General features: G+C 38.1%; 1 protein-coding gene across 1 annotated transcript in view; it reads right to left on the reverse strand.

Annotated features, from left to right (window-relative positions):
- The window catches only part of Ush2a (usherin), a 755,222-nt gene that overhangs the window by 587,175 nt on the left and 141,085 nt on the right, over positions 1-26,962 (reverse strand). Inside the window, exons 11-13 of the mRNA XM_004672003.2 lie at positions 23,837-24,032; positions 19,525-20,166; positions 8,173-8,356 (exon numbers count right to left, since the gene is read on the reverse strand). Coding sequence (XP_004672060.2) covers positions 8,173-8,356; positions 19,525-20,166; positions 23,837-24,032 — 1,022 coding nt within the window. The remainder of the gene's footprint in view (positions 1-8,172; positions 8,357-19,524; positions 20,167-23,836; positions 24,033-26,962) is intronic.

Raw genomic sequence — 26,962 nt, forward strand, 5'->3', positions numbered from 1 at the left:
ATAATACATTAAACTGGCATTTCATGGAGGCTCATATGTAATATATATTAAAGGAGAATATATGGATCAGGGACCATTAGTGGTTACAAAAATGATGAGAGTTTTTTTTTTCCTCTGTACCTCCCTTTCAACTAATTGTATAGTGCCATCAAATATAGTCTGTTTTCTGTTCCTGTATGTTGGAGGGCTACAAGACTGTGGAGGTTCTAAACATGGCCATCAAGTGTCTTTCTATACTTTTCTCTACTTTTTTTTTTCTTTCCTGAATGTCACCACCACATGAGCAACCCAGGCTAGACTGACAGATGATGAGAAGCTTGAGGTCCATTGCCTTCTGCCATTTCAGATAACAGTCAGCTGTTTAACAGAGTCACAAAGGAGTTTGAATCTTTGAGGCACATTCCCCAAATTTCCATTATCATACCATAAAAGGATATCAGTTAACAAGAAAGCTGTCTGCTTTTCTTTGAAGTCATTGATCTCCTTCTCAGAGGAAAGCTCCATTGAGATCAGTTGGTACTAGATTTGTGAAATATGACCAGTGCAAATCTATAACATGGTGTTCAAACATAGAATGTCTACAGTATACCCTAAATATCCCATGACAGAAGGATTTTCCTTTATACTTTAGCTAGCTGAGCCTATATCCCTGACAAGCCTAGAGTCTGGAGACAATTAGTTTCATGTGTGGCAACCTGCAAAAAATTTTAAACAAGGTAAACAAATGACTTTTGAGAGCTTTCATCTTAAGGGGAGAAACCTTTAGGGTTGTGGCAGGCTAAAGTATTGTAAAGAAATAAACTGTGAGACATGAGAGGAACTCAGGTTTCTTGGCTTATACAAAAGAGAGTAATCACTCATTTTAACTTGAGGTCAACCCAGGAAACATGGTTTGTCCAATATCCATATCTGAGGTGAATTGTTTTAGGGTTGGACAGATAAAAATATAAATTTTTTGTTTCATTGATTTTCTTCAGTGGACAGACTTTATATTTCCTCGATGTTACTGGTGATGACTCCTTGTTTGGTTCATGTGTCGGAGGTGAAGCAGCAGCGCTTATCCCCAGAACAGCTTTTATACATGTTCCTCATCTGCTCAGTGACTTTAAAGGAATGAACCACATGGCAAAGGGTTTCCAAACATCACAGGAAGTTACTTTTGATTTCTGTTATTGATGCCACAGCTTTGGGTCACACTATTTTATTTCTTTTGCCCTCGGGAGTATTAAAAATGTGTTGAAAATTAACCAAGAGAAAAGAAATGTAGCAGAAAATGCTATACATAATAAAGAGAGCATAAAGACAGGAAGGGATGAATATGCACCTCACCAAGAGATTGATAAAGATTTGAAGAACATGGAAATAGAAACAGCACATGAGGAAATCAGCATATATTCCAAATTGATCAAGAAACAAAATGGCACTGTTATCTTCTCCTTTCTTAACAACAAAACTTGTAATCTATTGCAGACTTTGGAAGTTAATAAATTTACATTGTTGAGCATCTAACCACAATCAGTAGAGTTCAAGGAAATTGAATTGATTTAACCTAGTTTTCTTTCTTAATATTATTAACATTTACATAGTTACATTCCTATACTACATGTTTATTTAGACTTTAAATGAACATGTTATTTAGACTATAAATGTACTTATTCAAGTAGCCAAAACTTCATATATATATATCTGAAAAAGAATCACATATAGGCTAGGCTGCCCTTGAGTACCTGATCTTCCTTCTGCCTACAGTTCCTGAGTGCAAAATTATCTCCATGCACTACCATAACCGCAGATTACTTATTCTACATCAAAACCCATGTGTGTGTGCAAGTGGAGAAGGGAGAATGCAGAATTGATCAACGGCACGAAGACATTCAAGAACACTATAATTCAAGAAAAGAATTGAAAACCTTAAAAGAAGTCCATTTGATCCTTTCTCAATGATGAGTGCACTCAACTAATTCTCTGTCACTTTTGGAAGACCTTTTCCTCTGTGACCTTTGGTGAGGGATGCTCTGCTTTCTAATATTACCCATGTTATAGTGGAAAGAGACAGCAGAGTTCATCAGTAAAAAGGGATGGCCAGCTCATGTCATAAACAGCCCACATGAATGATTTAGTAAGACACAAATTGGGCTAAATTCCTGGGCCCTGTGTGGGTCATGGGAAGCTTCACTCTATTTTCAGAGGAGCTTTGTTATATGTAGCGACTATCACTTCCACAGCTCTTCCCACTGGTGGCCGATAGATTCTATTTTACTTAAGACTTAGCCAGTTCTTTCCAAACTGAGAGTTTCTGAGTCTCATTCAGACATGAGTGGTATGGATGTGAATATACATTTGAAGATTTATATCTGCTCCATTCCTACTGTTGAGGGGAAAGCACATGCTAGTATACACATCAATGGCAGCTAGTATGAATGGTGCAGACCCAAAAAGGCAATAGCATATTCCAGAGTCATTAATATGAATGCAGAGGTTGAAGTCCTGGATGTAGGTGAGACCATTGAAGAGGCATATTAACACAACTATCAAATAAAAAAACATTATCAGGCAAATATAATCTCTAAGACCAAGAGGAGAGATAATGTTCAGAATTGACGAGGAAATGATTAACTCATTCAAAAACAGTGAATTAAGAAAAACAATCAATACTTTAAAAAACATTTTATTTATTTGCAAAGAGTCAGAGAAAGAGACAAAGAATAAGCATGTCAGAGCTTCTGGCCACTACAAAGAAACTCCCTAACATGCACCACTTTGTGCGTATTTAAGTGGGTACTGAGGAATTGAACTCAGGCTGTCTGGCTTTGCAAGTGAGTTCTTTTAACCACTGAGCCATCTCTCCAGCTCTACCCCCATCTTATTTTTTTTAACATATTTTTATTCAGTGCTATTTGTAAAATCTTTCTCTGACCCATTACATGTACCAATGCAGCAGTGAGGCTACTGAATCCACACTCTTCACCTGGTTATATAATGAATATGCCACATGGCTTCTCTGGTGTTCTGGTGCAATAAATTGCACCAAGTTGTCTTACATCACAAAACAGATTAAACACAGAAACTTTCATGTTTAGTCCTGTGGTCAAGTTAACCTTTTAAATGGATACTTTAAAAAACAGACTTTTCAGGCTGGAGAGATGGCCTAGTGGTTAAGCACTTGTCTGTGAAGCCTAAGGACCCTGGTTCAAGGCTTGATTCCCCAGGACCCACGTAAGCCAGATGCACAAGGGGGCATATGCATCTGGAGTTCGTTTGCAATGGCTGGAGGCCCTGGCACACCCATTCTCTCCCTCCCTCTCTCTCTCTCTGACTCTTTCTATTTTTTAATATATTTATTTTATTTTTATTTATTTATTTGAGAGCAACAGACAGAGAAAGAAAGAGACTTTTCTTTCTACTTTTTTTCTGTGCTAGGCAGGAAGTCTTCAAACTATAAACACATGTACCTGAGTGGCCCCTTGTCTTTTATGACACCTTTCTTTTTGCATACAGGAATAGGCTGGGGAGAAATTGACTGAGTCCACACAACCCAAAGCACACAGTGCCCCCACCCTTGCCTATGTTCAAAGCTAACCCCCCATTATGGGAAATTCTTCAGTGAACTTTCTCCTACTTTGAAGTTCTCTCACCTATAGTTTTCTCAAATTCAGATTCATATCATCACCTCCCAGCAGAAGAGGAGAGTGTGCCAGACACTGGCAAGGGAAAGCTTGCTATAATATCTATAAGCCCATCCCCAGTAATGCTTTCTCTCCAGGAGGCATTTCATTTCCAAATCTACATCATCTGGGTACCTAGAACTCAGAACAGAAGTCACAGGCAGAAATCACATGACCAAAATCAGCTTGTGGGAAAAAAAGAAAAAAAAGGTTTGTTTTGGCTTACAGACTTGAGGGGGAAGCTCCATGATGATAGGGGAAAATGATGGCATGAGCAGAGGGTGGACATCATCTTCTGGACAACATCAAGTGGACAATAGGAGCTCAACAGTGTGCCAAAAAATGGTAAGCGGCAACTGGCTATAATAACCAAAAGCCTGTCCCCAATAATACACTGCATCCAGGAGGTGTTAATTTCCAAATCACTATCAGCTGGGAACCTAGCATTCAGAATACCTAAATTTCTGGGGAACACCTGAATCAAATCACCATAAAGGTTTTTTCAGGTGATGACACAGCCCAGCAGAAGAGAGGCACCTTGAAAGCAGAATAAAAATGGTTGTACCCAAGATGAGAAGTAGAAGACAGGGAAGTTGGGGGTAGAATTGATCAAAATAGGATCCATTAGGAATACAAGAGTAGAAATGAAAAGAAGCCTCTAGAAACAGGTTAAGTGTTGGTTTGGGGATGGCTGCGTTAGAACCACATCATGTACCCACAGGGAAACACATATGGAATTAGAGAGAATTGAGCAATATAGTTGAGGACAATGCTAGGGTTGGGATTAAATGAACTAGGAGGCCATTTAAGTGAGAGAAGAGGTGGGGAAATAGGTGGGATACTGAAAGGAGTTAGGGAAAGAAAAAAATCACTATCTCCAATTTAGTCAACATTTCATCATCATCATGAACATCTGAGATAATTAACAAGTGGTAAAGTAGGTTAATTTTAGTTTATAGCTTTATAGATTTCAGTCCATGACCTCTTGGCCTCATTGTTTTGTGCCCATGGTGATGAATTATGGTAGGAGTATGGGAGGGAAGAAAGAAAAATTTAAAAAAAGAAAACACACATTCACCTTGCAGCTCTGATTTTTTTTTAAACAAAGCATAGTGAAGGGACTGAAGTTCTACTGTCTCCTTCAAAGACATTAGCTCAATGGCTTAGCTACCTCCATATATATGAAATGTCCCATCACCTCCCAAAAATACCATAGTGAAGATCAAGCCTGTAACATAGCATTTCAGATCCAAAGTAAAACGATCAAAGTACTCTATGGATGAAATCCAGAGGGCAAAACTAAGACCAGTAAGTATGGAAGAAAAGCATTTCTGTCAAAGGATAGCTTACAATCTTATAAGGGTAATTTCCTTACTGAGTCAATCTTACTAGAGTGAGTTTATCCATACAAATGCCCACCGTTACCTTGTTTTTCACTCTTTTCAAACGTACTCAGCTTTTCACATTCTGGCACTTTCTGTCTCCCACACTGCATACCGCCATTGGCCTCTTTGTTTCACTAAATTCTCATTTCTTAATCATAACCTTATTGCCTTCCAATAGCATAGGCTATGGCTCCTTGTTTGGAGCGTTCCCTTTCCTCATCAATTTAGGTGAACATTTCGATCCACCTTCTAACCCAGGGAGGCCAGCACCAGCCAGAGCCAGGCCCCCAGCAGAGTGATGGATGACCGTTAGCAGCTTTTGTGCCTGGATAAAACTGATATAGGAAGTGCGGTGGGTCGAAAAGAGTGAAACTAAGTGAAATAAAGATCAGCCTTGAATTTAAGAACATTTAAGGGTAAAAGAAAGGTGCTATACTGAAAGAGGTGAACAGTTCAACTATCTTGTGGTCACCGAGGAGGACTTTTATTTTGATAATGTTGGGAGGAATATCAAGGGGATCAGGCAAACAAATTAGAGGGAAGGACTGTCACACAATTCCACTATTGATGGGCATAAGTGTTGCAAAATGCACATTTGATTTGAGAAAATACTTTTCTCTGTAGAACTAGAGGGAAAATAGGACACTTAATGACCAAAGTACAATGCATGGGGACAACAAGCCAGAACACTTCCTCAGAATCTGCACAGTAATCATTCCACAAAGGTGTGGGAAGTATAAAAGCCACACCTGGACCAGGACTGGCTCCTACTTTGCTACTGATCTTGTGAAAGTGTGTGCCTGTGTGTGTGTGTGTGTGTGTGTGTGTGTGTGTGTGTGTGTGTATGCATGCATGCTTGTGTTGTGGTATATGATATATATATATATATATATATATATATATATATATATATATATATACACACACACATACATACATACACACACACACATACAGGTGTGGCACCACTTGCATCATGAATATGGAGGCCAGAGGAGAACTTCAGGCAGGGTTTATCTCCAGCTGGCGCTGGCCTCCCTGGCATGGAAGGTGAATCGAAATGTTCCCCTAATTCATCTACATATTTTCATAAACTGATCTCCCCCTCATCTTGGTGGTGTTATTTTCAATCAGTGATCTCCAGTGATTTTCTAGTCTTTGTTCCCTTCCCCTGTAACAGACTGGGTTATATCTCTGTGTGGCTGCACACAGCTTTTAATGTGGGTTCCAGGGTATAACTGTTACTTTCTCATTGTTGGGACAAAGTACTTAACCAGAAGCAGGTTATGGGAAGAAAGAACTTATTTCTGGTTTACAATATCAAGAAGTTTCATTGTGGCAGGGAAGTCATTTTAGGAGCAGATTGGTGGGCAACACATCTCTACAGCAACAGAGAGGAAGTAGAGAAAGTAAGATTGCTATTAACACCCAGTGGGGCTGGACTAATAAACTCCAACAACCACCCTTACTGATATACCATCTCTAGTAAGACCCTCCTCCCAAAGCCACCGCCATCTGGAGATATGTGTGTGTGTGTGTGTGTGTGTGTGTGTGTGTGTAACTGAATCAGAAACTCATGAGGCTTTGGGGACACTTTACATTTAAACTACTACATGGTGAATTGAACTCAAACAGTCTCAGCCCCCAATAGTTAAGCAGCAAGTGATCTTAAATGCTGATCACCTCCTCAGCCCCTCACAGTTCTTTGAATTGAACATTTATGGCACCATGGGCTCTCTTTCCCATTATGGGTGGAGCACACAAACAAAAGGAGGAAGCGGATGGGTGAAGAGTGAGAGTCAGTGTAGCATAGTTTGAGAAAATGACAAGAAATGGTCTCAGCCTACCAACGAAGGAAATCCATGGTAATAAAAGCAGAGCACCATGGACTTACAAGTATAATGTAAGGAGAACAAAGATTATTTAAATTATAATCTTACTGAAAAATTTAAATCAAATTCAATCTTTAATAAAGCTAAAATGAGCTATCTTAAGTTCATTTGCAATTATCCTGTTGCCCAGTCTATCCTAATGGAGGTGTGCTCAAGGACAAAAGGCTAACAATGGGTCATTGTAGTCCAGAGATCCCCAGAGAGGGACAGTGGGAGCACTAATCTCCAAAACTGCACACTCATATTCAACATAAAAATGTACTTTTAAAGTAAATTTAAGAACCCGGGTAATCTTAGACTTTTGACTAATAATAAATTATATTTAGTGGCTGGAGAAATGGCTTAGTCATTAAGGCCCTTGCCAACAAAGCGTTAGGACCCAAGTTTGAATCCCAAGTGCCCACATAAGCCAGATGCCTAAGGTGGTGCATGCATCTAGAATTTACATTGGCTAGAGGTCCTGAAATGCCCATTTTTTCTCTCTTTATCTGCTTCTTTCTCTCTCACATAAATTAAATAAAATAATTTCATTTAAACACACACAAAAACAGATTGGGCTGTGACAAATATCAATCAAACATTTATTCTTTTCCCTCTCACATAGGTAATATTATAGTACATTATTAAAATATATCAATGAACATAGACAATTGAAGCCCACGAAAATGCAGTAAATAAATAAAGCATTGACATCATCAGTTTAAAAATGTGCTTCAATCATTAGAAAAAAAAAATCATGTAATGAATTACAAAGTTAAGTTTCTCATTGGCCAGTCTTCAAATCTATTTTTGAAAGGCAAGGATAGTTGTAAATTGATACAATAAAGGAACGAGTAAATAAGCAATAAATTAAGAAGCTATGTAGATCACAGCATGTATGTCAGCTACTGAAGCCCTTCTACATATGTTGAATGCATGTATTTCTGTCTCCAAATGTCTGTCTTTCTGTACACCTACAATGTAACTTTGTGGGGGAAAGGGCTTAGTTCATTCAGTATTACCTAGCTACCACACAGGGTACATCTATCATTGCATGGCAACTCACTCTGGGAGAGAGTTAATAAGTATTATATTTAATAGATAAAATATCAAAAAATTAAGAAATGACAAAAGAACAATTTGTAGAAGATAATCTTTGAAGACTACCAAAAGTTGTTGTTAGGAAGTAAAGGAAGAGGAATTGCAGACAAAGTAAATAACATTTTATTAACCATTCTTGCAGAGATTTACCTTCCAGTCTGAGGAACAAATCCAAAGTAATGGTCTGCACATTGGTCACAGCTTTGCCCAGCAGTGGAAGCATCCTGGCAGGTGCACTGCCCAGTAAGGCCGTCACAGATGTGGCTGGCTGCACTGGCTGTGTGGCACGAGCATGGCTGGCAGCCCGTGGCAAGGCCAGGAGAAATATAAAAACCTGGAAGCAAGTGAAAAAATTTAGTCACATTTTTTGCTCAGTCTTATCAGATAATGTTTGATTTTGATGATGCAGAGAATCAGAAGACTCTCCTGGACACTTACTGGTCCCAGTAGAAATGTGGTTATAGCTTGTCTTAATGAGAGTGTCAATTACCAGGAAAACAGAGTCAGTTATTTACATTGTATCTGGATGTATCCCAGGCAGTTGAAATTTAGTATACTTAAACCCTACCTCTGTTCATCTATAAATTGTCTATCCCTTACTCACCTCCAAATGGTCAGTAAATAATGACTTATACTACAATCCAGATGTGTGTGATAAGAAACCAGATGAAATGCTGGTTTCTTAGGTACATTTGAAGGTTGCAAAGGTTTTAGTAAAGATATGATCCTTCAATGTTTGCTTAGCTGAAACACAATTGTCTGAAATTCAACCTTAACTGATCAGCCCTGTTTTGCTATTTTTTCAATTTTTAAAAATATTTTTTAAATTTTTTTTAAAATTTATTTACTTGAGAGTGACAGACAGAGAGAGAAAGAGGCAGAGAGAGTGAGAGAGAGAGAGAGAATGGGCGCAGCAGGGCCTCCAGCCACTGCAAATGAACTCCAGACGCATGCGCCCCCTTGTGCATCTGGCTAACATGGGTCCTGGGGAATAGAGCCTTGAACCAGGGTCCTTAGGCTTCACAGGCAAGTGCTTAACCACTAAGCCATCTCTCCAGCCCTGTTATTTTTTTTAATGTGTGCAGCTTCTACTTTACTTACTCACAACACTTCGTACAGTGCCTCCTCAGAATCACAGAGCTTTGCCCTCCATCCCCAGTGCCACCTCTCTTGTAGGCGTCACCTGCATTTTCACAGCTCACGCGGTGCACCAGAACCCCAGCGGGGGCACCGTGCTCAGGATCGCATTCAGGTCTCATGTGGATGTTGTCTCCATTGTGTAAATGAGAAAACAGAGTCAGGGAAGGCAGCAACGTTTCCTCAAAGGATGGAAATAACAAATAACCCAGACAGGTTCCACCTCAGGCCACCCAGCTCCAAGTGCTATCTTATACACTGGTAATTTTCTTGTCTCCCATCCACCTATTCTTCAAAATGTAGCTAAACTATCATTTTTGAAAATAGTTTTAATGTCTTATTCCTCTTAAAACTATTGGATGGCTTCCTTCTGACCTCAAAAAATCTAAATCACTAGCATAGTCTCTAATGCAAAACTCAAGTCCTATCTACATTTCTCGCTTCATCTTCCAGCTCATACCCAGATCAGTTCACTGCAGTCCTCTTTCCCTCCCTCCTTTCTTCCCTTTCTTCCTACTTTCTTCCCTCTCTCCCTTCCTCCATCCTGTTGCAGTCATATTCATGTTACTGGCAGAAAACAACCAACCAATAGCATACTGAGAGAGGATTAGACCATGTTGTAAATTCAGTGACCCTCCCTTTCCTGCATTCGTTATATACCATAGTACCAGGTAGGCTACCAACTTGTTAATCCAGGGGTGAATAAAGCAGACTTTGAAGAATTAATTAAATTTTGGCTAACAGACTTGGGGGGAAGCTCCATGATGGCAGGGGAAATTATGGCATGAGTAGAAGATGGACATCACCTCCTGGCCAAAATCAGGCAGACAATAGCAACAGGAGTGCGTGCCAAGCACTGGCAAAGGGAAGCTGGCTATGAGACCCATAAACCAGCCCCCAAGTAAATATCACCTCCAGGAGGCCTCAATTCTCAATTGCCACCAGCTGGGGTCCCAGCATTCAGAACACATAAGTTTATGTGGGACACGTGAATCAAACAACCACATTCTGTCCCTGACACCCATAAATGATAACCATTCATGATGTAAAATGAAATGTGTTCAGTCTAACTTTTAAGTTCTCCATAATTTTTATCAATCCCAATAATGTTCGAACATCCCCACTCTCCAAGGTCTTTTAACTGAATCATAATACCAAAATAAATAATAATAATAATAATAATAATAATGGCACAGAATAAACATTTATATTGCAAAAGATGCCACTAGGCACAGCAAGGAAATATTCAACCAACACAAGATTTAAAACAAACAGGTCAAACATCAAACTCAGTCACTCTAAGTCTGACAGCTCTAGCCAGTAACAAGTCTTCAAGTCCAGAGATGAGTCTCTGGAGTTACAATTCTGCCCCGCCTGCTAGGCTTCTAGTCCTGGAAAGTTTCATATGGTACTGGCAGTTATCCTTAGCATCTATTCCACATTCCTAGCATTTCCATTGTGTATCCCCTGAAGCCCATAGTTTATCCTCGTGGCTCCATTGGGCCTCCACACAAATAATCCAACAAGCCTTCTTTACAACGGCCATAGTCATTTCCAAAATAGTAGACCATGTTGTAAATTCAGTGACTCTTCCTTTCCTGCATTCGTTATATACCATAGTACCAGGTGCGCTACCAACTTGTTAATCCAGGGGTGAATAAAGCAGACTTTGAAGAACAGGATACTCCTTCAGCATCCAGGCCCCTTAAAAAGAGTCTTCTTTCTTTCTGTTGCCCCAGTACACATTAGCTGGCCCAATCCTAATGGCTATATTCTCTCAAGCACTTGCAGGTGAATTGGCTGTAATTTGGGCCCAGATATATCAATCATGTTTTTATTGTCATTGTGTGCCATGTCTTTCTGTCCACACCAGTCTATTTCTATGCTATGCAACCCTGCACAAGTTTGCAGGATGCAGGCATAACCACAAGCATCTCACACAAACTGCTTCTTGCCAAATCTCACAGTTCATAGTTCTTATTGCATTCAAGTTCTATCCACATTCCTCCAGAAAATCAGTTTCACATGAGCAAAGCTACAAAGTCAAGTTTGTAGCAGCAGCAGCACTACTTCTTGGTTCCAGTTTTAACTGTTGCAATCATGGCCACATTGCTGACAGAAAACACAAAACCAAGAACAGCTCTTTGGAGGAAAGGTATTCCTTGTTTTTTTTTTTTTTTTTGTTTTGTTTTGTTTTGTTTTTTTGTTTTTTTTTTTTTTCTTTTTGGCTTACAGACTCAAGGAGCCTAGCATTCAGAACATATAAGTTCATGAGGGACACCTGAATCAAACCACCACACATCCCTTCCTTTTTCCTTCCTTCCTTCTTTCTTCCTACCTTCTTCCTTTTTTCCTTCTTCTTTCTTTCTTCCTTCCTCCTTCCTTCGTTCATTCGTTCGTTCCTTCCTTTTTTCCTTCCTTTCTCTCTTTACCCTTGGCCATGTTTTGGGGTGCATGATTTGTATTATTCATGTGACATATGTGGTATGTGGAGGCCAGAATTGACACAGGATATCTTCCCTGGGAACTCCCATAGGTATATATTCATGGTATGACAGCTAGAAGCAGATGTCCCAATAACCTCATATGCTTTGAATACTTGGTCCACAGCTGGTGGCAATTTGAGAATTGTAGCCTTGCTGGAGGAAATGCACATACTTCGTCCACATAAGAACACTATAGACTGTAATAAAGAACTGGGAGAGAGGGACCACTAAAATCTAATGAATGAAGTATGAAAATTAAAAATTAATAATACAAATTTAAGATACTTAAAATACTGGTCTTGGTGAGGAGAGCAAACAGGAACATAGAAGAGCTCCTTCTGTGTCCTCAGAAGGCACAGGGAAATACAAGGAGCAACTTCAAAATTCAACACAGTGGTACCCAAGTCGAGCTAAAAAGAAACCAAAATTGCAATAAGTGGTTGTTTGCTTTGTCCTAGGTCCTATCTGTGCTCTCAGACAGCTTCATTAGCAATCCAAAAGAAACCACTGTTTTCAACACAGCAAAGAAGAAGGTCAAAACATGGACCATTCCGTTGGGTGGCATAGAGAAATGCCATCATTTCCATGGTTCTCCATAGGTAGATTACGATGTTTCTGCCCATCCACAAACAGCAAGTTGCCTTTCTTTAGGCTTCTAGAAATGGGATATGGCATACCAGTGAGTTTTGGGTCTTAATGGGACCCATGTCATGGATTTAGAAGGCTCCTCTTTTAGCTTTTTTAGACTCAAGGCCAATGTGAATATAATACCTTGTATGGTTCTTCTGGGAAAGCACCTACTCCTTAAATTCATCACAGTGGATCGTGATTATACTGACAGCTCTCCAATTTGTAAAAAAAAAAATACTTATTAGCATAGATACTTAGAAATGAAATTGATTTGTAGTTACTGCAATAGCTTTAAACAATTAAAGATAACTTTTATAAAAAATGATTCATTGCATAAATCTACACCTACAAAGGGGTGCATTCTGACACACAAGATTAGATAATTAATGTTGTGGAGAGTAAGAATTGCATAGTAAAATCACAAATACACGTGGAGGAGAACCAACCCCCCCCCAAAAAAAAGTGCTAAAAATCATCTAAGGAGGTTGAAAATATCTGCAGGGCTTCCTGGAAACAGCTGTGTTGGAACTGTCTTTGGGGTTAACTTCCCTCCTCTCCCAGAAACAGGGTTGGAAGGTTAATCTGAACAGTATTTTAGTTGTCCTATTTTTAAGCAGTTCTAATCAGGATGACTCAGGTAACTTCCTGCTCACAGATTTCTTCTTTCCTCATCTGAATGTGCCTAATTCTAGACCATCACCTTCTCTTTTGAGGACTTCCAACTATAGCAAACAACATTTTATCTTCCCTCCTGTTTAAGCTTCCACTCCTGAGTATAGCTTAAAGATAAGTGGCCTTAATTTCTTCTTCAATTCCATTCATTTCTGATCACTCTCCATTAGCTCCACTTTGTGTCCCACTTCTTTGTATCTGACTCATTTTAACTCATCCTTTTCAGATTTTTTTCTTCATGAATGATTTTGTACTATATCCTTAAGCATAATCATTAGGCAACGTTACAATTTTGTGTCATGTAGTACTGAGAATTCACATATATGGGGCTCCAGTCTGCTGAAGCTCATTTTACCTTTGCATTTTGGAAACTACTGCTCCCAAAAGAGACAAACCCCATGTAGAAGACAATGTGTCTTTGAAATACAGAGAAGAGTCTCTGCTTCATCTGAAGACCCTCATGGAACCCACAGAGTTCAAGTTTATTAGCAAGGCAGTTGCTATTGCTCTACAGAGGCTGTTTGCACAAGCACCGTACCTGTCCCAAGCATAAACGAGAGCCCATTTCCCAGAAATGTTCCTCCCGAGGACCATGAACAACTCAGCTTCGCCCAGCTCTCAGAATGGGAGGAAGAAAACAAGTTTAACCTCTAGGCCATGCTCAGAAAAGGAGGCCAATGCAGTGGCTAAGCACCAATTACAAGCCATTTAGGAGGTACTTCTCTCATCTTAAACCAGAGCATGGACACACCGCTGATAGATGAGTCTTGGGAGGAATTTGAGGCTCACCTGTACCATGCAATAGGCTAGAAGGTTACGCTGTAGTCAAAATAACAATTTTCAAATCAAAGTACTCTTGTGTTTTTCTTCATTTCAATGCTTTTAATAAAGTACTGCTAAAGTTATTACCCAAATGCCAAGGAACAAATAAAGATAATACTATTTAGCTTAATGCTCTAAGATTAATTTTTTCAATTAAGTTAGGTATGCTTTAAGTACCTTGCTATTAGTCCTCTTCCTGGGGTACTATTCTTGCTTCAGGTACGTTGTTAATTCCTATTTACTTCTAAGGTCCAGCTCTACAGAACAGTTTTATTTATTAATTTCCCCATGCTACTCTCCCTCAGAAGGTGATGAATCTCTTCACTTTACTGCTTTTCTATATTGCATAATTCTCATATTACAGTTGAGTCAGAATCCCCTATTAAGCCATAAAACTTCTGTATAGTTTTGATTGTATGTTTAGACCATCGTCTGCGCCTGGTGTATATAAACTCATTCAATAGATGTTACCTGGAAAAATGGATGAAGAAATAAAATGGGTAGACAGCTCAGAGGGAAATAAAGATGGATGGATGAATTTTAGATAAATGTTTTTGGCCCTTATAAATATGGAATGATCTCTAACACTGAAAAAGGGGTAAATGCAAATAATTGAAACAGAGTGATTGGTAAGAGTGGCTTCTTGTATCAGGTAATACAGCAAGGGAGGCATAAGAATTAGGCAAAAAAAAATTAAACATAAGTTTTTCTATGTCACCAGATAGAACAGAACTAGAGAGGAAAAAAAATGTCCTCCTTCCATATTTTTTGCTTTTAGAAGAAATACAGTGTTCATTTTTGTTTTGTGCTTATTACTTGGACTTTTCACAGGAAATCAGATATCTCAGGACCTGAAGCAACATGACAGCGTCATGCACTCAGGTGAAACTGAAGATGGGGAAGACTTCAAAGGCTTAGTTAATGAATGTTTAAAACAGATGCCATGTTTCTTAAAAAACAAACGTCACATAGTTTTCAGGAACATACTCTGGGTTCAGTCCTGGATTTATAAGCTAAATTAGAGTGCATTGCTCTGATATTATCTGGTCCCTATGTCCTAGAACTATTATGCACATTACATGAGACTGTACAGATGAAGCTCTGTGACAGGGCCAGGCACACCATAGAGACACCGAAAATGAGATGCCATCATCACTGAAATTGTCATGTGTCATTTTTCCATGAAAGTGGATTTTTTTCTTTCTCTTTCTCTTTCTCTTTCTCTTTCTCTTTCTCTCTCTCTCTCTCTCTCTCTCTCTCTCTCTCTCTCTCTCTCTCTTTCTCTCTCTCTCTCTCTCTCTCACACACACACACACACACAATTTCCCTGCCTAGAGAGTCCTGGTTGCAGTCTATATTCCCCATATGAAGATCCTTTCCTGACAATTTATCAAAAATGTGGCTTCTATCCTGAGACTTCACTCTCTCTGTGCAGAAACATAACCACGAAAGTTATTTCACAGAATCTAGCACACGTGGTCTAATCATATCTCAACTTCGATGTGCTGGTTCTTAATAGATTACCAGCCAGTGGATTCAAGTTCCATTGGCAGGGTCTTCATTCAGTTATGGTTTATGAGCTTATTACTTAACTGCTGGGTCAGGATGCCTAATGAAACAAGATACTTTGTTTTACTTTCTAATAGTCTGCAGGACTTATAGAATTAAAAAAAAAGAATAAGTGCTGGAGGAAGGCATGAAACATTGTCCTGTTAGTACAGTGCATGTCATAGGCAGCTCTTTCCTTTATAAATTAGCTTTTATTTTATCCCAAAGCCACAGAGTCCTCGATAAGCCCCCTCTGCCTCTAGTTTTCAAGGACGTGAGTGGGTCACTGGCTCAGGGTGTCTTGACATCCCTGCGAGCCTTTCTCAGCCTGGCCCTTGATTAAGTGTGGCTGCTGATCATTGTGAGGTCACCTAGCACTGCAAAAGGCAGCCGGGAAAACATATTCAGTGCTCTACTTATTACTGTGGGGATGTGTACATTCATATATGTACACACACTCCAAATAATTTTAAATTAAAGCATTTTTAAAATACTTAATGGAGGTTAAGCAGCATTTTTAACCTCTGCTCAAGTTATTGAATGGCATATTAAAACCAATGTGGCTCTAATGTACCTTCTAATGTGCACTGCTGCTTTAACAAATTGCCTATAAATTTTAGTTGAATTAAGCCTATTCTTTGTACATTCATACTAAGGTTAGGTTAATAATACATGAGATTTCATTATACGCAGCTTCCTTAATAATGTTTTTAAGAAAGTGGGACAGGAATCTATGCATGGTTGTCTAGCATGGGCCAGTACTATTTACAATCCCAGAGGGGAGCAGGAAAAACCTTAGGCTTGCCAGTTAATTTCCCTTCTAGCTGTGCTTCCCCCATGCCCCAGGGCTCACACGCACCCAAGAGGAGTCTCTCCCCTCTGGTACCTTACCTGAGACTCAATAGTATTTAAAGAAGCAGAGCTAGAACCTTGTATTACAACGTCTCTGTTGTTGCTCAGACTGCAGAGGTGGCCATTGCAAGTATCTGTGTATTCTCCATGTAACTTTCATTTTGAGGGACAGCACTAGACATACCATGGGTGAGCACCACCAGAAACTCCACAGATCTGTTCCCTGTTTGATTTTGAGTTAACTTATGGTCATTCATTGCACACTTGGGATGTGCTTACTGCTGCCAAATGTTGCCGTCTTGAGAGGAGACTGGGCCTCACATCTTGTCATGGCAAGAAAGTGGGCTGAGCTCTTGCAAGGGAGAAGCTGGGCTATAACATCTCAAAGCTCATCCTAACCAGCATACCTCCAGCAAGTTTCTACCTCCCAAACTGACACTAGCAGGAGCTCAATCACTCAAAACTCACGAGGCTTTGTGACATATCAGATTCAAACCACCATAGCTAGGTCTTATTCATGCCAATAAGGAGCCAAGTGAGACAGACATGTGTCAGACATAGGCAAGGAAAAGCTTATGTCTTTATTTAGGTGACATTTAATTAGATTCTCGATGTCCATTTTAGCACACAAAATGTTCAGAAAACCAGAATTGGGATTTTTAAAAATTTCAAAATTTTGGTATGGCTCTTGAAGCCTTCACTCAAAAGCCTAGAGGGAGGAGATGCTTTGTTATGGTTATTTCAGAATTTCATCAAAAATTAGAGAAGGTAGTCTGGGAGCAATGGCTTAGCAGTTAAGGCACGTGCCTACAAAGTCTAAAGATCCAGGTTTCATTCCTAAGTACTCAGTTTAGTCAGATGCACAAGGTAGTGCATGCATCTGGAGTCTGTTTGTAGTGGCTAGAGGCCACTCTCTATCTTAAATAAATAAATAAAAATATTTTAAATAAATATATTAAAATAAATTTTAAAAACTGTTTCAAATAGAAGGCATTCCAGCACTTGGGAGGTAGAGGAAGGAAGATCAGCAGTTCAAGGTCATCCTTGTCCACAAAGAGAGGTCAAGGCCAGATTTATCTACGTGAAACTCTGGCTTAAAAAAAGGGGGGCATGGAGTTCCTTTCCAGTGTGAGAGACAGAGGAAAAGAAGGCATGTGTCAGTAGGAGAGTTCTAATTCCTGATTGTTCAATGTACTGCTCACATCAATTACCATCTAGTCCATAGTGGTATTTCAGCTAGCTCATAAGTCAATTCGTATATCTCAAGATGAATGGACTATTTATCATCTCTTTCCTGTCTCTTTGGACTTGATATCCTGACTCACACCAAACAGAAAGCTGTAGCTTCCGTCCCTTGGGCTGGATTTCTGCCTGTGTCCAGCATGACTTTGTCCTTCCCTTCCCTGATAGACATATCTTCCTTCTAAATTTGTTCCACTCTCATTTCACAGACTCATAACTCTGAGCTTATATGGGTCAATAGGCAATAATTAGAATGGTTTCTAAATAGCTTATAGCTATTGATACTTTTCATAACATCATGACAAATTTACATAATTTTCCTTTTTTAAAAATCATATCAATACAGAGAAAGAATCATAGATCAGGACATTCCTCCATCTGGGAAACAAGTGTAAAGAAAGGGTTCTATACAGTGAGATTAGATCATAAACATTTTATTGATGGAATGGCACTTGTAAATAAATGTAGATGCTTCTCTGTGATGCCAGAGTAACTGGGCTCTTTGGTAAATTATTTATCTAGGTTGGTTAACAAATTCAATTTATCATCTGAATATCTGACATTGTATAAATAATAATCAGCTCATTTTTTTCTGTCTGTAAAATATTTGTTGTTCTTAATTAATTTTTGAATAATTTGAAAAGATTTATACTTGAAGTTGAGGAATTAAGTTGGTTATGAAATAGGGATGACTGAATAGGATTCATCTAAAGTGCACAGAAATACAAAACTTAGGTACAAGAAAACCTTGACTTAGGATGATATTGTTTATTTGTAAGTAGAATAACAGATTAATGGGGGTGAAAAGGACTAAGTGAGGTCAAGGGAATAGATTGAGTATAGAAAGGTGGGAGGGGAGCTAATCAAAATCTAAGAAGATTATAAATAAGTGCTATGAAAACCTACTTTTTTGGACAATGGAACACACAGGCATCATAGATTGTTACTAGAAATTTTTCAGTGCCATGGATAGGATAACTTCCAATGAATTGTTGGCCAGGGAGGTTCCTGATATCCCCAAAACATTACAGGTCATTGCCATGGCCCTTAGTTTCCCACCAGGAATAGATGATAAGACCTGATTGCTGAAGACTCCACATACTTGGGCTGCAAGGCCACTGAGAAATCCTGCTGGAACTAAGCTGATAACCTCCTCCATGCAGACCAGCTGACAGAAAGCTGGAAAAAGCCATACTGCATGCAATTCAATGGAAGAGAGAAAACACCAGTGAAGATACCCAACAGTGGACACTTTAAGCCTTATATTTGACCAGTCAGGCCAAATGAGCCAACTGGTGCAATAGTGGCACATCTGTTATGGAAGAAACCAACCACCCTATAATTTGATTGGAAGCCTGCTCCATGGGAGAGAATACAGCTCTGATACTGAAAACCTACAACAGAAGTAGTCAAGAGCCCGAGGGGTATAACGTCTGCTGGTGTCTGGCTAGACGTATGTACTATGCTTAACAAACTGCCCAGTAAGCACTTCTCTTAATGTTCATACCCATATATTAATGCTACTCTCACTTTTGGTTAGAGAACCTTCTCTTTTCAGAGGGCAGTGGCCCTGGGATGACTCAGAAAGCACCATGGTGCTAATTAGATGTGTCAGAGAGGAGCTCAGCACTGAAATACCTCAATCAGGGTCCATTGTGAAAGAGGTGGCAGAAAGAATGTAAGAGCCAAAGGAAGGGTAGGACTCCTGACAACATACACAAAATGGCCTGGATATGCATGATCTCACAGTGCCTGACACTACCTACACAAGACCATCATAAGAGGAGGAAAAGATCATGACATCAAAATGAAAGAGGGTCTGATTGAGAGGGGGAGGGGATATGATGGAGAGAAGGGCTTCAAAGGGGCAAGTGTGGGAGGGAGGGAATTACCATGGGATATTTTTTACGATTATGGGAGTTGTCAATAAAAATTAAAAAAAAAAAAAAAGAAAATCTTGACTTAAGTAGTTAAATCATTTGGATTACATAAATATGACAGTTATGTTGAAGACGGTTTTTTAGAAACAACAAATGAGAATCAGCAGAATCATTTGTTACCAAGTATGAAAGGGAAAGTCAGTGTATACTAAAAATATATCACAGTTTCTTACCTGGTAGACATTGATTACACCTTCTTCCTTGACGATTAGGCAAACAGAGACATTGGCCACTGATTGGATCACAAATGGTTCCAGGCAATGTCCCCAAAGAGTCACACTCACACATCTGGCAGCCTTGAAGATTACCCATTGTCAAATTGTACCTGTGAGGCTCACACTGATTGCAACGAAGTCCTGTCACTCCTAATTTGCAAGGACATTGCCCTGTTGATTTATCACACCGCAGAGTGCCACTTATTGTTCCAGCTTCATGGCAGTCACAAGGCACGCAGAGGAAGGAATTGTTTTTCTGTAGCTGGAAGTAACCCTCCACGCATTCACTGCACTGACGCCCTCCAAAGTTGGGCTTACAGATGCACTGCCCTGTCTCAGGATCACAGGCAGTTCCGGGGAGGGACCCAGCTGCATCACACTCACAGGCCTTGCAACCAGCGATATCCAGCCCGTAAAAGTTTTCTTTGCAAGTGTCACACGTTAGGCCTTTGGCTTCTCTTTTGCATTCACACTGGCCAGAAAATGGATTGCACAGTTGGTTCACTGATCCAGAGATGCTACATAAGCAGGGTTCACATCCTTCTTCATTAAGACTCTGGAGAAATTTATACCCAAAATCGCAGCGATCACATCTAAGCCCTAAAAGGACAATATATAACAGGAGGTGAGGGTGAGAGAATTAGCACATTCAAGACAGCAAAGGCACAAAAAAAGGCATCTCAGACATTTACTATAATATAAAATATAAGCAACATGACATTGGGTTGATCATATACATAAAATGATATGACAATATTCAGGGGAGGTCTCAAAACATTAAAAATTAATTATGAAAGTAATGTAAGGAAAAATTCTGAATGCAATTGTTTCTGTTTCAAGTGCTAGGGCTATTCTCCATTTGCATAAATACTAAAATGTTAAAATGTGTTTATTTAAGAGTATAAAATTGCATGTTACCACATTAATTATGCTGTTTAGAAGTAAAACCATGTATTAAAAGACTTAGTAACATGTTAATGTGTGTACAATGTTGCAATCAGACTTAATAAATGGGTTCTGGAACTTTATTACATAGGATGATTGCTATTGTTTCAAATAATAACCTCTATATTTGAGTATTGATAACATTTTTTCCTGTTTTTCCCCTACATATCATGTTGTGTGTGAGATAGCAGATATGTCAAACTGCCTGGATTAATCAATTCATAATATGTCCACCTGTAAAAACATTTCATTGTACCCTATTGATATGCATAGTTTTTGTTCATCCTATCTTTAAAATACTGGGGAGAAGGAAAAATAAAGCATTAAGTTGATAACTATTTTGGGCCAAGAACATATACACTTACTTTTGCATGTCACACACTAAAATAATTAATATAAATAAAACTTATCTGGAAATATTTTTATTTTAATCCTTTTGCATGCTTCTAGATTTCCCCATTTTCAATTAATATAAATTATGATTTCTGGCTCATAAAGCAATCATATTGCTTGTCAAATTATGTGACTTAGAACATACCTCTTGCACACTAAGTAAACCTGTTCTCTGTTATATATCTCTTTAAAGTTATGCATGTAAACATTTCACAAATAGAGAAAAAGTGTTTTGTCACATAAACTTAAATTTCTGACAATTTAGGTTATTCTTAAAAAGAATATTAGAAAGGAAATTATTTGTATCAATGAAATAGTTTATTTCTCAATGAAATGTTTAGATACAAAATATCTCCCTTACATAGTTTTAAGTCTCCACAAAGTTATGCCTACATGCTATTAAATCAACTGATACATTTATTTTAAACCATAATTGCAATACAATTAGTCTGAAAAAAAATGAATCAAACATATATTCAGAAACTCATATGTAGAGAAGCATTCCTAACCTGGAATAAAAGCATGGTATGTTTGTATATATGTGGATAAAAATCCAAGAACTTCAGTGGAAGGCTCTGTTCTTTAACAGTGATAAATGGCTCACCTAAGGCATATCATTTAATTTCAATAAGGAAAATAAAAAAGGACCACTATTGCTGCAAATTTTAAAAATAACTGTATTGTTAACAAGAATTATGACTCATTTTGAACTATTAAAATTGGTCTACATGGATTCATATCATATCAGTTTTAAAAATATGCACAGTGCTTATTTGAATATGCCATACATATTCCTGACAGGTAATCTATTCCTAACGATACTCAGGAAAGCCTACGGGGCATCACACTCGGTGTTAACAAGTACAGGCGAGTAGGCACACTTGGCATTTAATTCACATTTTTCTCCCTTTTTTACTCTAGATGAATGACCTACTTTAATAAAATTATTGGTGCTAATGTATTTTCCTGGTGGTGGGATCATTAGTAAGACTTAACAGTTTTGTTACCTCTAACAATTTGCTTTCTGAATCATATACAACACACCCTTGTGTTTTCTAGCATTTTTTGTTTCTTACTATCAAGGTAATGTTGAATAAGGCTACTTACTAATAGCATTAGGAAAAAAATATAGATATACATATATATATGTGTGTAAAGGTAATGTTTTTATTAAAATATTTCACTTGAAGCAATTACTCTAAAACAATTAGAAAAATGTCAAACTGACAATTTAATCTTCACAAAATATATATGTATATTTTCCTGCAGAACATTACCTGGAAGAAATAATAAATTTAGCAAACAGTAGTCAGCAAATGGCAGACAATTCATGATCAATTTAAGGTAAATTCTATTTTTTTTTCACCTCATGCTCTGGAATCTAATTATCACAGGAAATATTTCACTGACTAGAGAAGTATTATTAAAGGTCTTGGTTTAACTTTTGGTTACACATCTTGAATTAAAAAAAAAAAAGTTTCATGTAAAAGGCCTAAGAATGCCGTATGGATTAAAGTCCACATCACTCAAAAGACCTTTAGGATTTGATGCCCCTTACAAGTTAGTTGGAGTTTCTGTTTGAAAAATTGGTGCTTGTGTGTTTTGGGTGCATAAAGACAAGTAATGTTACGTATACACTTTTATGTAATCTTTTCTTACACTACAGAGAGCTTATATAATACTATTAGGCATGCCTCTAAATTTCATTAAATTAATCAAAATGCTTGTGTACCGGAACAATGTAACATGATATTGGTTTTTTTAGAATTTACATATATGTGAGAATCAGATTGAGTTATGTCACAGAAATAAAAATTTTATTTACAAATATATATATATATAATACATATACAAATATATATATATATATATATATATATATAATACATATGTATGTATATGTTTGTGTGTGTATGCATTTGTGTGTGTTCATGCACATATATCACTTCCAGCCATGTTTTTATTAATGTGAAGTTCAGGTCAATGTTAGAAAAACTATGGTGGACTTGGTATTTTGAATGACAATAGAAAGGCAAAGGTCTTTTTTAAACTTCTTACAGGAACCAAGGCATGTTCTGTTACAATACAAGACTCACTTCATCAGGAAACTTTCCTCTCATAATATTCTCATATATCAAAATTTCAAAGTGCATTATGTATCCAGTGCATTTTGGGCACTTGATAAATTTTGTCCTTATGTGGCGGTGGTTCCCCTCAAAAATGTTGGATGTAATAAATTGCTATAATCAAATCTAATTTCTGAAAAATACCTGTGGGAGTAACAAACAAAAAAGCACGTCTTGTATAAAAAATGATAAATAACACCAAAGGTAGCTGTTTATTATAATCAGCTTGGTGCAGAATTACAAAATTACAATTATGTGGCCCTTTATGAGTAACCCTAGCAATGCACATGATCTGTGGAATTATGTTGACTTACTTTGCATTTCATAGGACTAGTTCAAAGAATTTTAATAGAAAAAAATGGAAAGATTTATCACAAAGGACCCTGTAGCACAGAATATTCTGAAAAAAAAAATCCATTTATTTTAGTCTGTTAAGAACCTAGCATGGAAATGATTTGCTTAGAACTCATTAAGTGCAAAACATTTTGAAAAACTGCTAATTTTCTCAAAGAAACATCTATGCAGTAAGCAAATTATATTTTTCAATGACTTACTAGTATGAGTCCATGTGAACTATTGCATGTACAGAAAAAAGAAGCTTCTAAAGGGTTGATTAAACTAAGCATCAAGTTTAAGTTTGATAGAATTATTAAGTTAATCATTTTTAGACAGTTAATTTCACCCAAATTATTTTTTTTTCCAGCCTGCCATGAGCAAGGAGATTTGCTTTATCTTCAGTTCAGAAATCAAATAGAGGATTCTATTCCAGATGGTAATAAAGGTGTAGACTTGTACATTACACATACCAATAACGTTTGCTTTGCACATGCACTGGCCTGAATTTTGGTGACAGGTAATATCTCCATCCACGGTCCCAGAGGGATTGCAGTTACAGGGTCTGCAGCCATCAGCATTCAGCGCCCGGAGGTCGTAGAATCCATCCTGGCACCGGCTGCACTGTCTGCCAGAAACATGCCGCTTACAATCACACTGCCCTCCAATCTGGGGAAGATACGGCATGTTGTAGGATGATGAACATGTCTATTTTTAGATAATTTGCTCATTAGGTACAAGACAGGGAGGAAAGGAGAAAAAAAAAAAAACCCTCTTGAAATGTTAAATAGACAAGAAGGTAAGACAGTATTTTTACTCCTGACACAAAACATGGGAAGCTTCAGCGGGGTGAAAATTTAGAACTGAATGAAAATAAGCCCCCATAGAAGTCAGTCGTACATGACTAACAGGGAGAGGTAGAATTAGTATTAAGTACTATATAAAGAAATCAAAATATAGTCATGTGCTTCTGAAAATAGAAGAGAGCCAGCAGTTAATTTAGTCTTCACTAACTCTAGCCTTAAGTTTTATCCTTCTCTTTTACTATCTTCTTGGTCCAATCTTACTCTATATATGCCAGGTATTTAAATTAAGGAAGAATCTTTGCATGATAAGACGGTCCCAATTAAGTGTCAATGATAGTTAAGGTTGTTTGTTAGTAGAATTTGTATTTGCCTACAAAGACAAACTCTGATAAATGTTTTTACACAACTGTCCTGCAGGATATTTCAGTATTTTTTAAAATTCACGTTAAGTAAATCAGTCAGTTGGTTAATATTATTGTTAAGTATTGCAAAAATATTATGTTTAGGACATTTTGAAGCAAGAATATTGTTTTTCCTCTGCAACCTGTTTCATTAAGAACATATGTTTATGAAACACGGAATTATGAGTCTAGAGTAAATACTTAGTGGGTAAGAGCACAGTTATGTGATCACATGGATCAGAGTTTGAACCCTTGCACCCACATAAAATATTGAGTGTGTTTGGGCAAATATGTAACTCCAGCCCTGAAGAGAACCAAGAGAGAAGGATTGCTGGTAGGAAGTCTAACAAAAAATCATTAGGACCTTCGGTTTTAGTGAGAGGCCATGTGTCAGGGCAGTATGGTAGAAGAATGATATTGGAGGACAGCTGATGTCCCGGCCTCCGCATGCACTGGGCATGAGTGGCTTCACCCATGTGTCACGCATGTGTACACACACACACACACACACACACACACACACTTCCAAAGCATAACATAACAAATAAAGAATACATTTCAGAAATTCAGTAGTAACTTGGGACTATGAGACACAGGATGATATAGACATCAAACATCTCAGAGTTACTGGTATCCTCACTTACTACTTTCATTTTCAGTTGGATGGAGTCCTATTAGGCATATTTAGAAGCAGGATTGACAAAGAAGGATGTAAGCTATGTGTGGAAAGCTTTATTTTTATTTACTTCTAATTTCAAGGAAATTAAAAAGTATCACATGATATTTGAATGTGGCTTCAAATATTCAAGGAAAGATTTACAAATTAAAGATTATCATAAAAAGAAGATAGGGCTGGAGAAATGGCTTAGTAGTTAAGGAACTTGCCTGCAAAGCCTACGGACACAGGTTCAATTCCCAGAACCCGTGTAAGCCTGATGCCCATAGTAGCACATGTATCTGGAGTTACTCTGCAGTGGCTAGAGGCCCTGGTGTGCCCATTCTCTCTTCTCTCTCCCTGTCTCTCACTCTATCTTTCTCTCTAATAAATAAATAATAATAGAACACAGCAATATATTACTGCCTCGATGTTCCTCATCTGAAAATTAGGGGCTCACTGGAATCACTATGTAAGGACAAAATGAGACATCAGATATCAAACCAGCCAAGTCCTAAAAAGAATGGGTTATGTACAGCTTTAGGTAATAACCCCAGTATCCAAAACATCAATAGGCACAGAAATAATAAGTGTGTGCTGTTAGGAACCTACTTTCCCATATCTCTTCTTTTCTGGCACCATAGAAACTAGTCATTTACTCAGAGAAAGAGACTGGGATATGTTTTTTTTTTTAATTTTTTTTAAATTTATTTATTGGCGAGCGACAGACACAGAGAGAAAGACAGATAGAGGGAGAGAGAGAGAATGGGCGCGCCAGGGCTTCCAGCCTCTGCAAACAAACTCCAGATGCGTGCGCCCCCTTGTGCATCTGGCTAACGTGGGACCTGAGGAACTGAGCCTCGAACCGGGGTCCTTAGGCTTTACAGGCAAGTGCTTAACCGCTAAGCCATCTCTCCAGCCCACTGGGATATGTTTTATACTGTAAAAACAACTAGCATTTATTGGTTGTTAAATGATATCTTATGCTAGGAAAACCCAACAGGCCCCTTTTTACATACTTCTAACATTTCAAGTATATCATCCAGTAATTTGGGGTGGAATTTCTGCTGGCATTTTTTTATACATTAATTCTGTTTTCGCAATAGATAACAAGCACCTCACAGATTGAACATAGAATATATTTCAGACAGAATATATTTTTGTCATGTATTTGGTTAAACTTTTTATCTAAATTATTTCTTGTCCCTACCTGAGATTGATCGCTCCCCAAAATCTTGCTAGGAATGGCATTCACCTTCACTTCCCATCTGTTGAAGGAGTGAGTGTCTCTTAATTTTACAAAAATTCTGTGTATATTGCTTCATAATCTCCTTGACTCAAACTTTCTACTTCTGCCTTGTTGGAATTTAAGATAGTGAGAGCTTTCTGAAAGTTCTACCCTTACCATCTTGGCCAAAGAATATTTCAAGTATAAGAACAGCAAAATCTGATTTTAAGAAGGGTATTTAGGGCTGGAGAGATGGCTTAGCAGTTAAGCGCTTGCCTGTGAAACCTAAGGACCCTGGTTCGAAGCTCGGTTCCCCAGGTCCCATGTTAGCCAGATGCACAAGGGGGCGCTCGCGTCTGGAGTTCGTTTGCAGAGGCTGGAAGCCCTGGTGCACCCATTCTCTCTCTCTCCCTCTATCTGTCTTTTTCTCTATGTCTGTCGCTCTCAAATAAATAAATAAATAAATAAAAATTTTAAAAAAAGAAGGGGATTTAGCAAATCTTACTAAA

The sequence above is a fragment of the Jaculus jaculus genome, chromosome 1, assembly GCF_020740685.1.
Source record: "Jaculus jaculus isolate mJacJac1 chromosome 1, mJacJac1.mat.Y.cur, whole genome shotgun sequence".
Lineage (NCBI taxonomy): Eukaryota > Metazoa > Chordata > Mammalia > Rodentia > Dipodidae > Jaculus > Jaculus jaculus.